Source organism: Protomyctophum bolini, assembly GCF_963924005.1.
Source record: "Protomyctophum bolini genome assembly, chromosome: 3".
Lineage (NCBI taxonomy): Eukaryota > Metazoa > Chordata > Actinopteri > Myctophiformes > Myctophidae > Protomyctophum > Protomyctophum bolini.
The window spans coordinates 50729479-50743357 of NC_137864.1; the positions used below are offsets into that span (position 1 = coordinate 50729479).

A 13879-nucleotide genomic window follows, 5' to 3' on the forward strand; every position below is an offset into this window, starting at 1 on the left:
TAAAACTAAAAAGTAGTCATTATGCAGAATATTAATATTGTGCTATTTCAAGTTTTCAAATGTGTAAAAACTTGGAAATACTCAAGTAAAGTACAAATACCTCAAAATTAGTACAGTAGCCTACTTAAGTAAAGGTGCTTAGTTACTTTCCACCACGTGTGTGTGTGTGTGTGTGTGTGTGTGTGTGTGTGTGTGTGTGTGTGTGTGTGTGTGTGTGTGTGTGTGTGTGTGTGTGTGTGTGTGTGTGTGTGTGTGTGTGTGTGTGTGTGTGTGTGTGTGTGTGTGTGTGTGTGTGTGTGTGTGTGTGTGTGTGTGTGTGTGTGTGTGTGTGTGTGGTACAACCACACATATTGTGTCATACCATTTTGGTACATACAGTAGCTGCGTTCATCGGTATATATACTCAAATGTCAATGTTGATTATATGATGGTGAAACATCCTGCATTGGGTCCATAACATAAAACATAATTGCAATGTGTTTTATAATATGATTGATTGATACAGTACAGCTGTGAAGTCGTCATCATTTTGTTAGTCTCTCGAGACAGAAGGTTGACTCGCGTCAAAAGAGAGCGCTGCTTTTCCATTGTTTTGCCCATGGGTTCCCTGATTGTCATTTTGTTGTCCCTATTGTAAGTTAGTAACCTGGGTTCTATAGCCTGATTCGGGGTGCGCACGCTTTTCCGACATACCGAAGGTCAGGGACATGCGATGTGATGTGAAAATGCAATGGTCCAACATGCGCTGCTCCCGTGATTGCGGTTATGGTTAGGTTAGGGATTGAGGTTTCGGATCAATAGTATGTCGGAACTGTACCCCCTGATTCGCTGCGTTCCACGGATCTGAAAATGTCAGAGCAGTGACATTTTCAGATCCGCGGAACGCAGCGAATCAGGCTGGAACCCAGGCTAGTGACGTAGTGTTTACCAAATGCATGCAGTTTTAAAACAATTGAGTGTTTCAAGTTTAATGTCCGTTGTCCAACGTGTGGCCCTTCACTCACTTTATCAAAGTCAATATGGCCCGCTGGAAACAAACGCTGCCCACCCATTGGTCTAGGTGTACTGCATGCTGCCCACCCATTGGTCTAGGTGTACTGCATGCTGCCCACCCATTGGTCTAGGTGTACTGCAGGTACTGAGTGATCAACGGCGGGAGAGGCAGCTGGGGCAGGAACTTCATCCTGGATCGACCAATCAAGTCTCGGATCAGCACACGACACATCTGACGTAGAGACCTGGGAGAGACTAGAGAGAGAGAGAGAGTTCTCATGTGTTGACATCGAACACAGAAATGCATAATGATTCTGAATAAATATGTGAATATAAATAACTAGAATTTTGCGCCCGCTTTGCGGTCACTCAATCCCAGAGTTACTTCGCCACGCACTCCGCGGCAGAAGTGCCGTATTTGCATGAATGAAACTGTAGGTAATCGCGCCTGTGTGTGTGTGTGTGTGTGTGTGTCTGGGGGGGGGGGGGGGTGGCTTACAGGTGTGCGTGTGTGTGTGTGTGCATGCAATGAGAAGCCAATGTGAAGTAGCGAACAGTGTAATTGTTTTACTTCGGCAAAAAACAACTATTGACAAACAACAATGTTGATGTAAATCATGTAACTAACACGATCGCTGAGAGAGATATAGTTTATATACAGAGATTTAGAAGGAATAAGCAAAATAGTGAGCCTATAATTCCTCCCCTTCCTTCTTTCTCTTCTCCTGCGAGAGCCGAGAGAGAACAGATTGTGAATGTCTGACAGGGCAGTGTTGGTTGCCAGGTTTGCGAATTGTAAGCGAGTTGTAGTGTGTGTAAGTAGCGTGGTTAAAAGGCCTTGTTTCTGGGCCTGTTGGGGCAACAGCATAGGCAACAGTGGTTAGTGTTCCGTGTAGGGAACGCTCGGGGTGTGGGTGAGCATGCACATGTTGGCTCTGATTGGCTAAGGCTAGTGTCCACACGTTTTCAATGGCTGGGCCGCACATCTTTTTCCGCACATGTCATTGGCTGGGCCGCACATCTTTTGGCCACGTGACCAACTTTACAATTGTTAAAATAGATAATGCTGTCATGGAATCCCATACGGTCATATGCCAGCAGCAGTTCCTCTGTCTTGCCGCCAGGTGGTGCTAATTCCACAGCCCTGTGGTTGTCTGTGTCTCTCAGGTTGACATCAGCGCCATACTCTAACAACAGAGCCACCTGCTCACTGCTGTCATGTCTAGCTGCTGCCAACAGGGGGCTCTCTCCCGCTGGGCCTTCATTCACTCTGGCTCCTACACAACAATACAATACAATAAAGGACAGATTATCACCAGTGTTGGAAGAAGTACTCTTGATTGTTTTACAGGTTGTTGTTTTGTTAAAATAAGTTCAGGGCAGGCAAACATTAATCAAAATAACAATTATTGTACATTTCTATTAACTAATGCAGATGTTTAACAACATTCTAACTCCTGAGAGAGAGAGAGAGAGAGAGAGAGAGTACAATGAAACCAAAGGAATAATGGTCCATTTGGTTTCATTTTACGCTCTCAAGAGTCAAAGGTCTAGAAATGGGTCCATTTAGTTTCCAACTCTCCCATCGTTTAGCTGGGGACCACCTGGAACCCCCTCAAGGACCACTGGTCGTCCCCAGACCACTGGATGAGAACCACTGTTATACTCCGGAGACAAACCTGCATGAGACCGATTCTACGAATACCTTCTAAATCAGTGATTCTGCAGACCTCTCGTCTTTGGTGCCAGGGAACTGACACCAAGAGCACTGGGTCCCCAGTGGGCTCATCAGTGATTACACTGAGTTTATAGCGCTGTGGTGTCCTGAAATATTGGATAATCCTTTGGGTGAAGTAACCATTCAAAGTGGGACTCTAAACTGATTGATTGGTTGAGTCAGTGTGTAGTAGCATGTGATACCTGTGTGTAGTAGTAATCGTGTACAGGAAGTGTGTCCGTGGAGACAGGATATGTAGAGCGGTGAGCCCAGGTGGGATACGCTGTAGTCGGGGTCCGCCCCGTACGCCAGGAGTAACTGTACACACACACTGTGTCCTGGAAAACACACACACACACACACACACGGGCACGGCATGGCACGGCACGGCACACACACACACGCACACACACACACACGCACACACACACACAGCCACGCACACAAAGTAATTCAGCAGATGCTCTTCTCCAAAGAGGTGTGAGATCACCGTAAGTGGCGTGGACCAGTGGTGGACCAGTAGTGGAGTCCGCTCATAGGTTAGTGTGGGGTTAAGGATGGGGCCAGTTGGACCAACGGGACATCGGATTAATAACATGACAACATGATTAATAACATGACAACATGATTAATAACATGACAACATGATTAATAACATGACAACGGCGATGGAGAAAAGACCCCTAAAATTATATGTATTTGGTGGCTGACACCCCCCCCCCCCCCCCCCATCTGAAAATGTTTTGTGCCAGGAACCCCCAGAAGAGTAGATTTGTGTTATATTTAAAAAGAAAAATAATAATAATGCTAATGATAATAATTACACTTCAAGATAAAAAAAAAAAGAATAGCTATGTCGCTTGCAGTCCTGCCAGTGTAAATGCAGCATTACGCTGTGTTCACGCTGCTCTACAAATCCACGCTACAAATAGGCCTATGCTATGTAGCTTTGTATCTTTTGTAGCTGCTAGTGTGCACGCAGCATTATACCCACAGAAGGTGTCCCTAAATGGGGATAAATATGAACAGGCTATACTAAGCTGACAGGTTAAGAACACAACGAGAGCCAGGAGAAGGTGACAGCTGCACAGACCAGGGCCTAGCCTACAGGTTAAGAACACAACGAGAGCCAGGAGAAGGTGACAGCTGCACAGACCAGGGCCTAGCCTCATATAGGACCTTCTAGTCGGGTCACAATTAGCACTTTGGGTGTGTGGGATTTGCTGACAATGCATGTAGAGTAGAGTTCTCAATGGGCCTGAAAGTTAAGGCCCAGCCCGGCCTGACTGATTAGCATACATTTTCGTCCCGTCCCGAAAATGCCGGCTCGGTCGGGTTTGGGCTGAATTTGAGAACTCTAATTTAGAGTGAGTAGCCTACAACAAGGCTGAACATGAGGAAAACAAACAGACAAACGTGCGTGCGTGCGTGCGCACCTCTCTTGCAGGCTTCGTGCAACGCGGAGGGCAGGTGTGTGTGTGTGGTGTGCGTGTGCGCTCCATTCTGCAGTAACACCTCCATGGAGGCCTCGCTGCCTGACGAGCTGCAGTTGAACAGCGGAGTGACCCCGTCAATGGTGGCAGCGTTGACCTTTGAACACACACACACACACACGTTTGTTACATTCAACATTTTAGGACGATTTTATGAACGCGGTAAAAAAATATGCGAGCCTGAAGCTGAAAAATACCAGCCCACAACGTGTCTTGTCGATCTTATGGTGCACGACACCAGTGCGCAGCTGAGTGTAAATCAGGCATAACTATCACTGAATCCTAAACCAAACCTCTAAACGTCTAATCTTTTTCCTTGCTATGTTTCCTTCTGTTACCTTGTTATGGGTGAGAGAACAAAGCATGAAAGCAATACTGCCTAATAATAAAGTCATATATTACATTAGCTCCAGCATGTATAATACTAAATTATGTCATAATAAAGCAATACATTTTACACTAGCTCCAGCACGTATATATAAGTACAGTATATAAGTTATAACGTAATAATATAAACATTTACATTAGCTCCAACGCGTATTAAAGCTCGGATACAGGACACGTGACCTGATAGACACGCTTCATGGAGAGGAGTCACGTAATCTATGGTCATGATGTTGGCATGGTAACCCTGCAACACAAACAAAAACAACAACACAGCCGTTTTAGTGGAACAGCTTCTAAAATTAAATACATTTATATTTGGGCTAATTGTTCTTAAAGTAGCGATGCTTATCAGACTTGGCCATTTGTACACTCTCTGAGTTATGGTGGTCCTTGCAATGAAAAAAACATACCAGCTCTGACAGTGTGATACAAAGCCGGTTCCGGGGACCGTTCCAAAATGATGGAACCGAATCCTGGTTGGTTCCTCACCGAGTGGAATAGTAAGAGAATGGTGACACGCTTTGATCTCGCCGCAAAGCGGGTGCCTATGGGCTGTAGTTCCAAACATTGTAACTATCCCATTGAGATAGAATAAGCACTTCCGCATTCCATTGTTACAATGGAGTCAACGCTAGTGTCGCCACTCTCTTACTATTCCACTCAGGTTCCTCAATGTTGGATCAGGTTCCTCCGGTTCTTGATCCCATCCATAGTGGACATGTTGTGATCCATAGTGTGTAGTGTGTGTGTATGCTTGTGTGTGCGTGCATGTGTGTGTGTGTGTGTGTGTGTTTGCGTGTCACCTGGGATAGTAGCGTGCGGAGGGCCAACAATCGTCCCTGGGAAGCGGCTTCGTGAAGGGGAGAGCGGTCAGCCCATGACCCTGCCACACACACACACACACACACACACACACACACACACACACACAGTTCAAATATGATTATTTAGGGGGTTCCCAGTTCAAATATCATTATCTTGGCTGGTGGTGGTTTCATTGTGCACAAGGGAGCAGGGTAAAGTACTGTATGCATTTTTTATACACTGCCTGGCAGGTTAAAACAAAATCCACCAGATTTGAATGCCTGAACTGCACAAACGTAAACGAGGACAGGCAACGTCCACCCCCCCCCCCCCCCCACCACCTCCCCCAGACAGGTAGGACTAGGACAGGTAAGACAGTCAGGGAGCTCAAGCTCTCTATCCCACACAGAGATGACGTCACTGCATATGGGTAGTACATACCCATGTCTCCATCTCCCCAGGGCACATCCAGCCAGTTGTAGACATAGGTCATTTTTCAAGTCAACTTGCAGGCCTGCTTATATTGCTTGTAGCCTATAGTGTGGGATCACATTACCGGTGGCTTAGCAGACAGGTGACACACAAACTAACACGTCCTCACCGCCAGCCCCCCCCCGTGTCCACTGGGCTTTTTTTACTCCACTGAAAACGGTTTAGGCGCTCGCGGCTCGCCTAAAAGCACTTCCAGGTGCTATAGGCATGTCACGATTGCAAATGTACGCATTGAACATTGGAACGTTGCAATTTGTATTTCTGTTTGGGCTTTTAGCCTACATAATATACGTAATCACAAATTGCACGGGGAAGATATGACAAAAATCTAACTAAGAGATTCCAAAAATGCGACACTCCCGTTATAAACAATTTAAAACATGCACTGTTCTCAGGGTAAAAACAAACATCTTGGTGGACACCAAATGAATATGTATGTGGCCATGAACCCCCATCTGAAACGACTTTGTGCCAGGGACCCCTGCCTATGCTCAGCTATGTTTGTCTATAAATAGCCAGTCTACAGGCTCACTTGCCTGTCTCCAGGTCTCATTCTGAACATGTCACGGTCTGTGACATGTGTTATGTTTTCTAGTGTTCCTTGTTCTTAGTTTTAGTTGGTGTTTTCCTTTTCTGTTCTCTGTGCTCTTGTGATTTTTGAAGTATTGTGTGTTTTTGGTTTCCTAGTTCCAGTTTGAGTTCTACCCTTACCCTTGTGTGCTTTTAGTTTGTAGTTTTGTTCCTAGTGTTTCCTGTCTGCCGTGTTACTGTTTGCCTGCCTTGTCTAACCTGTACTGTTATTAGTCTTTGTTCTCCACCTGTGTCCTCTTAGTCCCCCAGCCAATCACCTGTGTCCTCTTAGTCCCCCAGCCAATCACCTGTGTCCTCTTAGTCCCCCAGCCAATCACCTGTGTCCTCTTAGTCCCCCAGCCAATCCCTGTGTTGATTTTTAGTTATGTCCACCTGTGCCCTGTTGTCCCTGTGTATTTATACTCCCCTGTTTGGTCCTGGATTTTTGTGAGTGTTTTATGGGTTGCACTATGGTATATTGTGAGTATACCGTACATCAGGGTTATGTCTACTCTATGGTTTGTAGTACCAATGACCATGTTGTGTGCTTGCAGATTGGCTATTTCCACTATGTTTTATTTTAGCAGTGCTAACCACTCCCAACATGTGACTTTGTGTGTATGGGTGTCTATTGGTCCGTAGCGGGAGGCGGACTATTTCCCGACAGCATTCTAGCCGACGGGGCAACGGTCCGCTCCGCAGCGGGGGGGGGGGACCGTCGCTGCGATGCGAAAAAGCGATGGTCCGACATGCGCTGCTCCCGTGCTTGCGGTTAGGCTTAGCAGCACGGACCGGTTACTGTGGTTACTGCGTCTCGGAGCCGAGCCATTGAATTTAGAGTTGCACCATTGCGGGGACAGAAAACAGCCCTGCGTCACATGGTTCACATACTCCAGCTAGTGTCAAATGCCAATAGATTGCAGTGCAATCCGTCATCTTCTGGTTAAAAGCTTTGTCTATTCGCCAATAGGTGTGTGTGTGTGTGTGTGTGTGTGTGTGTGTGTGTGTGTGTGTGTGTGTGTGTGTGTGTGTGTGTGTGTGTGTGTGTGTGTGTGTGTGTGTGTGTGTGTGTGTGTAGAAGACCTGGCCCGATGAAGTGAACTGAGATGGCACAACTCCCCTTCACTGGTTCTGCTGCATACATATACAACATCATCATGATAAACAAGACACAGCTCACTTATAAAGTTACAAAATATTAAGTTATTCAAAATGTAATTTCTTTGTATAGTATGGTTATTTGTCATATATAGCAGAGGTACAAGCATCCCCCCCCCCCCAGATTTGCTTTGAAAATATAGCCTATTTTGCAAGTATTCATGTATATGGGTTAAAGTGATTAAACTGGTTAGTTCAGATTTTTGGACTTGGCATAGTGGACACAAACAAAATGCTCCATGTGACAGAGGGGTCAAAGTTGAACAAAAGTTGTATGGTACTATAGAAATAGGTCAACAATACAAATTACGCTAGTTTTGTGGATTAATTTAATTTTAATGGGTGGCTCACTCACTGGCTCCCAGTCCAGACCCCCACCAAATGACCAGAACTCCCAGCACAGGATTCAGGCAGTCAATGAATACCTTTGCAACCACTGTATTATGTCAAGTATTTCCTACAGCTAAGCTACAAAAATATGAACTAACCTGTCATTTTGATCCTATATTAACATTTTATTTTTTGTTTGTATTTGTTGTTTTCCTATAGCTGGGACTCTATCATGGATGCCTGGCTGAGACCCCTGCATGCATGCGGCTCACTTTCAGAACCAGGGAGCTGAGAGCGCAGTCATTCACATTATGGAATATAAATGATTCTATCCTGTGAGTGTATATGAGCTTGTAATTTCCACCATTGTATCCATCAGGTTTTTTTTTTACTTGTTTTACTTTTCCATATTGGTAGTTTGGTTGGTACCGTTATTGAATCGTATGAATCATTTTATTAATATTATTATTATTACAAGAGCTAAAAAATAAATAAAAAACTATTTGCCCCACCACCACCAGCCACCATATGCCAGAAAGCAAAAGTGACATCTGAACCGACCTTGGCTGGTCAGAATTCCCCAACAAGCTCTCTTCCTGTCGGGCAAGTCCTCGGACGAAGCAGCACCGGCGTCTGATCGCTGTCTCTTCCCGGACACAGTGGAGGGGACGTCGGGCCTGGTGACAGCTGTCCCCCGGTAGGTGGGTGAGTGGGTTGGCTCCATGGCTCGTCAACAAAACAACCGTTGCAGGCTGCCGCACTAGGACTGTTTATTATGGTCACTTGACTTCTGCAAAACACGCTCCAAGCGACCGAAAATAGCCGAAAATAGCCGATCGGGGGGAGGGAGGAAGGGGGGTGGACAGATCAACAAGCTCACACGCGTCGCATCCGTGACGCTTTGTGAGATTGTAGATCTGCTATTTTCCCAGCGGCGGAGTAAGAAATAGTAAGCCGTCCTCCAGCGTGGTGTTACGGGGACATTGGTGACCCATCGCGGCTGACCGCCTGGCCATCCATTGCCCGTTTTCAGACAGTCAATGAATGAACGATTATAACGATTAACAATGATATTCGTGGCCTAAAGTAGACTACGGTATATGTTTTAGTCCATGTTAATAAACAAATCGTGATTTAAATTTAAATTGACGTACAGTGCACACGTGACGTTGACAGTGACATGTCATTAGAATGATGAAGTCCGTGAGATGGTCACGAGTCACGACAGGTCACCATTTTCACCATAACAGCAGGACGGCGTCACGGGACTTGCTGTCACTGCAAAAGAAGTGGATGCGTGCCCCTTTCTGCCTGCCTGTCTGTCTGTCTGTCTGCCTGCCTGTCTGTCTGTCTGTCTGTCTGTCTGTCTGTCTGTCTGTCTGTCTGTCTGTCTTGTCAATTCTAAATTAGGCTGATCTACAAGCTCACAATAAAGCATTTAGCATTTAGTTTCATAATCACTACTTTATTTAGGCTACTTTTGTATTTTTACTCATTAAAACTGGTAAAGCATATTTTTTGATTTTAGTGTTGGGCCCAAAAACGAAACTAAAAAAAAAATAATAGTATAGCCTAATAATAATAATAATTGAATAATAATTTTGCATTATTCTAACCCAAATCTTCTCTTCAGATCGGGTCCCTGGAACAAAACATTTTCAGATCTGCGGCCAAATGCATATCAATGTGGGGGTCCTTGACTCAGAAACGTTTGAGAACTAGGCCTACTGGTTTAGAAGACATTTGTAGATTCTGCATCAGGTCTTAATGGGTCAAGTATAAAGGGTAAAATTTAAATACGGGACTTTTTCTTGTCCGTTTCTACATTATATTTTACCAAACCAAAGTGCAACTACAGTGCCATCATCTTCCCCCGAAACTAAACAACAACTGCCTCCTCCTGCTTCCCTTGTTCTTTTGTTGTTGCTATATAGCCAGAATGCACTAATTGATATTCCCGGTTTAGGTTAACATCGTTATACAATATAAATTATACAATCTGTAGTATGGTATTTGAGTATTGTATAACTAAATGTATACAATCTGCATGGAGTACGTTAATAATGTATACAATCTGTATGGTAGAGTATGCTACAATATAAGTATAACTTATACAATCTGAATGTAGAGCATGTTACAATATAAATAACTTATACAATCTGTTACAATATAGCTAATACGTATTGGGAGGTGAGGAGGAGGTGTGGCATTTTCTGTAACCCATTCTGACCTGAGATCAGATTCATACGAGGTTTCCACTGGACACACAACTGGTCTGATGAACCCATTCTGACCTGAGATCAGATTCTAAAAATGTCAGTCGCTCTTCGATTTTTCAAAAATAGCAGACCTACAAGCTCGTAGCGCGCCACTCGGTGGCGCGCTATGAGCTTGTAGATCTGCTATTTTTCAATAGCTAAAGCATAACATGATGCTATAACACCAAAATGGGTGCCCGGTCAGAATGGGTTTATCTTCTCTTCTGCAGGCAGTCTCTGGCACAAAACATTTTCATATCGATGTGGGGACCATGACATGAAAGAGTTTGAGAACTATACTGATTTAGAAGGCATTTGTGGAATCGGCCTCATGGTCTTAATTAAAGGGTCAAATTTGAATACAGGACATTTATTTAGAAGCAGACTGGTGGGATATGGGAAGTGCCCTCTCTCTCATTGGTGGAAATGTCTTTGTTGTTGTTTTCTGTGCCCTGCCCACCGTGCACGTGCACACGACACATGCAGAGAGAGAGAGAGAGAGAGAGAGAGAGAGATGGGGGTGGGGTTGAGATGCTATTTTTATACTGGCCTTAGATTAGACTGCAGTTTCAGACCATCGACCTGCACGCTATTTGTGTGTGTGTGTGTGTGTGTGTGTGTGTGTGTGTGTGTGTGTGTGTGTGTGTGTGTGTGTGTGTGTGTGTGTGTGTGTGTGTGTGTGTGGGTGGGTGGGTGGGGGGGGGGGGGTGTTATATAACTATTTCTCAAAGTGGGTGCCACCCTAGGGTGACACAAGTCCAGGGGTGCCTCAGAATACTTTGATAATATTTGGAATTAATCGGTGTCACTTCAGTCCAAGAGGACATTGCTGTGGGTCCCCAGACATGAACATGTTATGTAGAACATTAATATATATTTCCAAATCCTTTTGCCATAGTAACTTTTTCCCCTTCATTTTACATGAACCGATTGAAACCTATAGCATTGCTATTTTGGGGGGAACATTCAAGTACTGTATTGAGGGTTTCACATGGTCAGGGATTCTGTTGCACAACAAATAAGACAGATGGCACTGGGTCAGCAATACTGGCTCCATTAAAAGCTGTGCAGTTGGAGCACTTCAGGGGACATCTGCCACTCTAATGTGATTTTAATCAACACATCTTGAGATGTGTCTGATCCACGGTGATGTTCAAGTATAAAGCCACGTGAGAGAGAAGACCGGTTGGAGGTGTAAGTGACACTGCACACTGACAGACGGTTATTAGTTTGAAAGCGTTCTCACCACGGTGTGTGTAACCCATAGAGTTCTATATAAACTAGAGAGCGGACAGCCACACCCCCAATCCCCCATGCTATTGATTTCAATGGTAGTTGCTTAGTGGCGTTTGAAGCGACCAGAAGAACGCTCTACTTTTAGTTTTCACATTTCTTTATCACCAAAGTTTGGTGCCTGAAAATTTAAAATGCAGAAGTGCTAACCCCCATGAACGTGCCTGAATCGATTCATGGACGAGCGCTCTTTTTTTTTTAAACCCAGCTGCGCGCGTTTTTGCCTGCCTGCAGTACCAGCTTTGGAGCGGCTCTGAGGGGCCTGGTGGAACCTCACTGGTGAAGATGCTATAGGTTGTTGCATTGTTGTTGCATTCTGACGTATGAGTGACTGGAACAGTCACATCTGCAGGATTTGAGATTCACGAAAACCCATCGCTGCGCCTAATTCCAGCCTCTCTTGCACACAGACAATTCTCCACCCGTGCTATTGCGTGCTAGGAGAGCGGAGGCGCCATGGAAATGAGCAATGAATGAAATTAATTTTGTTCCACTATGGGAACATATGCTGACATAGGTACTCTCTCTACTGATTGGGTGAAAATGGCAACGCACCTGAAAATTATCTTCTGTTTAAGAGCTGGTGAGACGGGGAGACACCTGTTATTGAACAGACACTACTACAGCATATAGCAGAATATATATCACTTGAAAAATAGATTACAGGCTCAGCTCCAGGATGAAATGACTGAGAGGGCAGTTGAAAATAGCGAGGGGGCACATCTCATTTTTATATAGCACCAGTAATTAGGGCGATGTCGGGTGCAGCCGTGCACGCATCCGCCTGGGTGACAGCAGACTGCTGGGCGAGCGCTGGCGCTTTGGCATGGGGGGTAAGATTATAATTTCCGGGCCTGTTAAGAACTCTAGTTTTTGCCGGCTGCCGGGAACGGCTGCACTAATAACTTTGGGGCAGGCCCGTCTAGAGTTTAAATGGACAGGTATCAGTCAAAAGGGAGAAATCGAAGAGGAAGGATGGATGGGGAAGGATCAACATATGGAATCACATATGCAATCAACTTGACATATGGTCAACTCCATACAGTATATGGAGATCTAAGGGTTTTGATTAAGAGGTTTGAGGTCAGATGTAGAGTTGCTTGAGTTGATGACATCAGGGATCTCCATGGGCTTAATATTGATGACATCAGGGATCTCCATTCTCCATCCCTGATGATGTCACGTGATGTCATGTGCTCCATCCCCGATGATGTCACATGCTCCATCTCTGATTCCCGTCAGTGTGTGTGACAAACAAGAACATAATTCTTGACTGCAATTCTTTCACTGGATAGAGACAGACAGACACCCCCGCGCTTAAACAAACACATACGATCGGATGCTGGAGCAGCTAACACCGCTCAAAAAGGGTGAGAATAGTACGTAATGTGATGTAACATGAGTGTATAAAACAATCATGATCCCATGTATTCCCAAAATAGACTCCCAAAGAAGAATTGAACATTGAACGCTTACAAGGAGAGCAATGAGCCGATCATTCCTCCAGCACCCTCCCTCTCCTAGTCCGGGAAGGAGATCGGAAGACGGGAGTCACAGCAAGTATCCTCCTCTGGCCTCTCTGGTCAAGTACCACATCCCTATCATTCTGTTTCCCCCCAACAAGGAGAAAAATACCCTAAACAATGCGGACGAACGGCTCACCAAATCCAAAGAATCGCTCTATGCCGGGCCGTGGAAAAGGTTTGCCCCCGGGAAACACAGTAACAACAAGCAGCGTGCCGAGGACCTCCTGAATGACATCCTCCCTCCACGGGAGTTCGTTGACGGCGAGCGTGTGTGGGTGCAGCGCGTGTCCAGCGCGCCCGTGGAGCCCTACGAGGTGACGCGCGTCAAGCAGCGCCTGGAGCTCCAGATGCTACAGCGGGACGCCTCCAGTGAGGGCATCTGCCCCGTCCGCCGGGAGCTCTTCGACCAGTGCTTCGACGAACTGGTCCGCCAGGTGGCGCTCACGTGCCCCGAGCGGGGCCTGCTACTGGCGCGCGTCCGCGACGAGACCCGCATGACACTGTCCGTCTACCGGGCACTGTGTGAGCATGGTGCGGCGCGTGCCCAACGGCTGGAGGCCGAGAACGAGGAGCTGGCGGCGAGGCTGAAAGAGCAGCAAATCCGCTACGAGGCTGATATGACCAAGCTGAGGCGGAGGCTGAGCGAGGAGAAGGCCCGCTACGAGGCGGAGGTCGCGAGCAGGAAGAGGGAGATGAAGAAGGAGGCGACGCGAGACATCGAGGAGGAGAGGAGGAGAGGAGAGGAGTTGGACTTTCGGAAGAAATGTGAAGAGACCATCACGCAGCTGGAAATGGCTCCGGTCTCCGGCTCCAAGACCCTCTGAGCTCAATGGTTTATCTCCGGGACCCAATCTACAC

At 46.0% G+C, this 13879-nt stretch overlaps 1 protein-coding gene across 1 annotated transcript; it reads right to left on the reverse strand.

Annotated features, from left to right (window-relative positions):
• Positions 1-344: 344 nt before the first annotated feature.
• LOC308312936 (ankyrin repeat and SOCS box protein 5-like) lies at positions 345-8707 on the reverse strand. The gene is made up of 7 exons (XM_080759741.1): positions 8506-8707; positions 5394-5473; positions 4727-4834; positions 4147-4300; positions 2914-3048; positions 2079-2270; positions 345-1248 (listed from the first exon to the last, which is right to left on the reverse strand). The coding sequence occupies exons 1-7, from the start codon at positions 8666-8668 to the stop codon at positions 1121-1123; spliced, it is 960 nt and encodes a 319-aa protein (XP_080615867.1). The 5' UTR covers positions 8669-8707; the 3' UTR covers positions 345-1120.
• Between the last annotated feature and the right edge of the window lie 5172 nt (positions 8708-13879).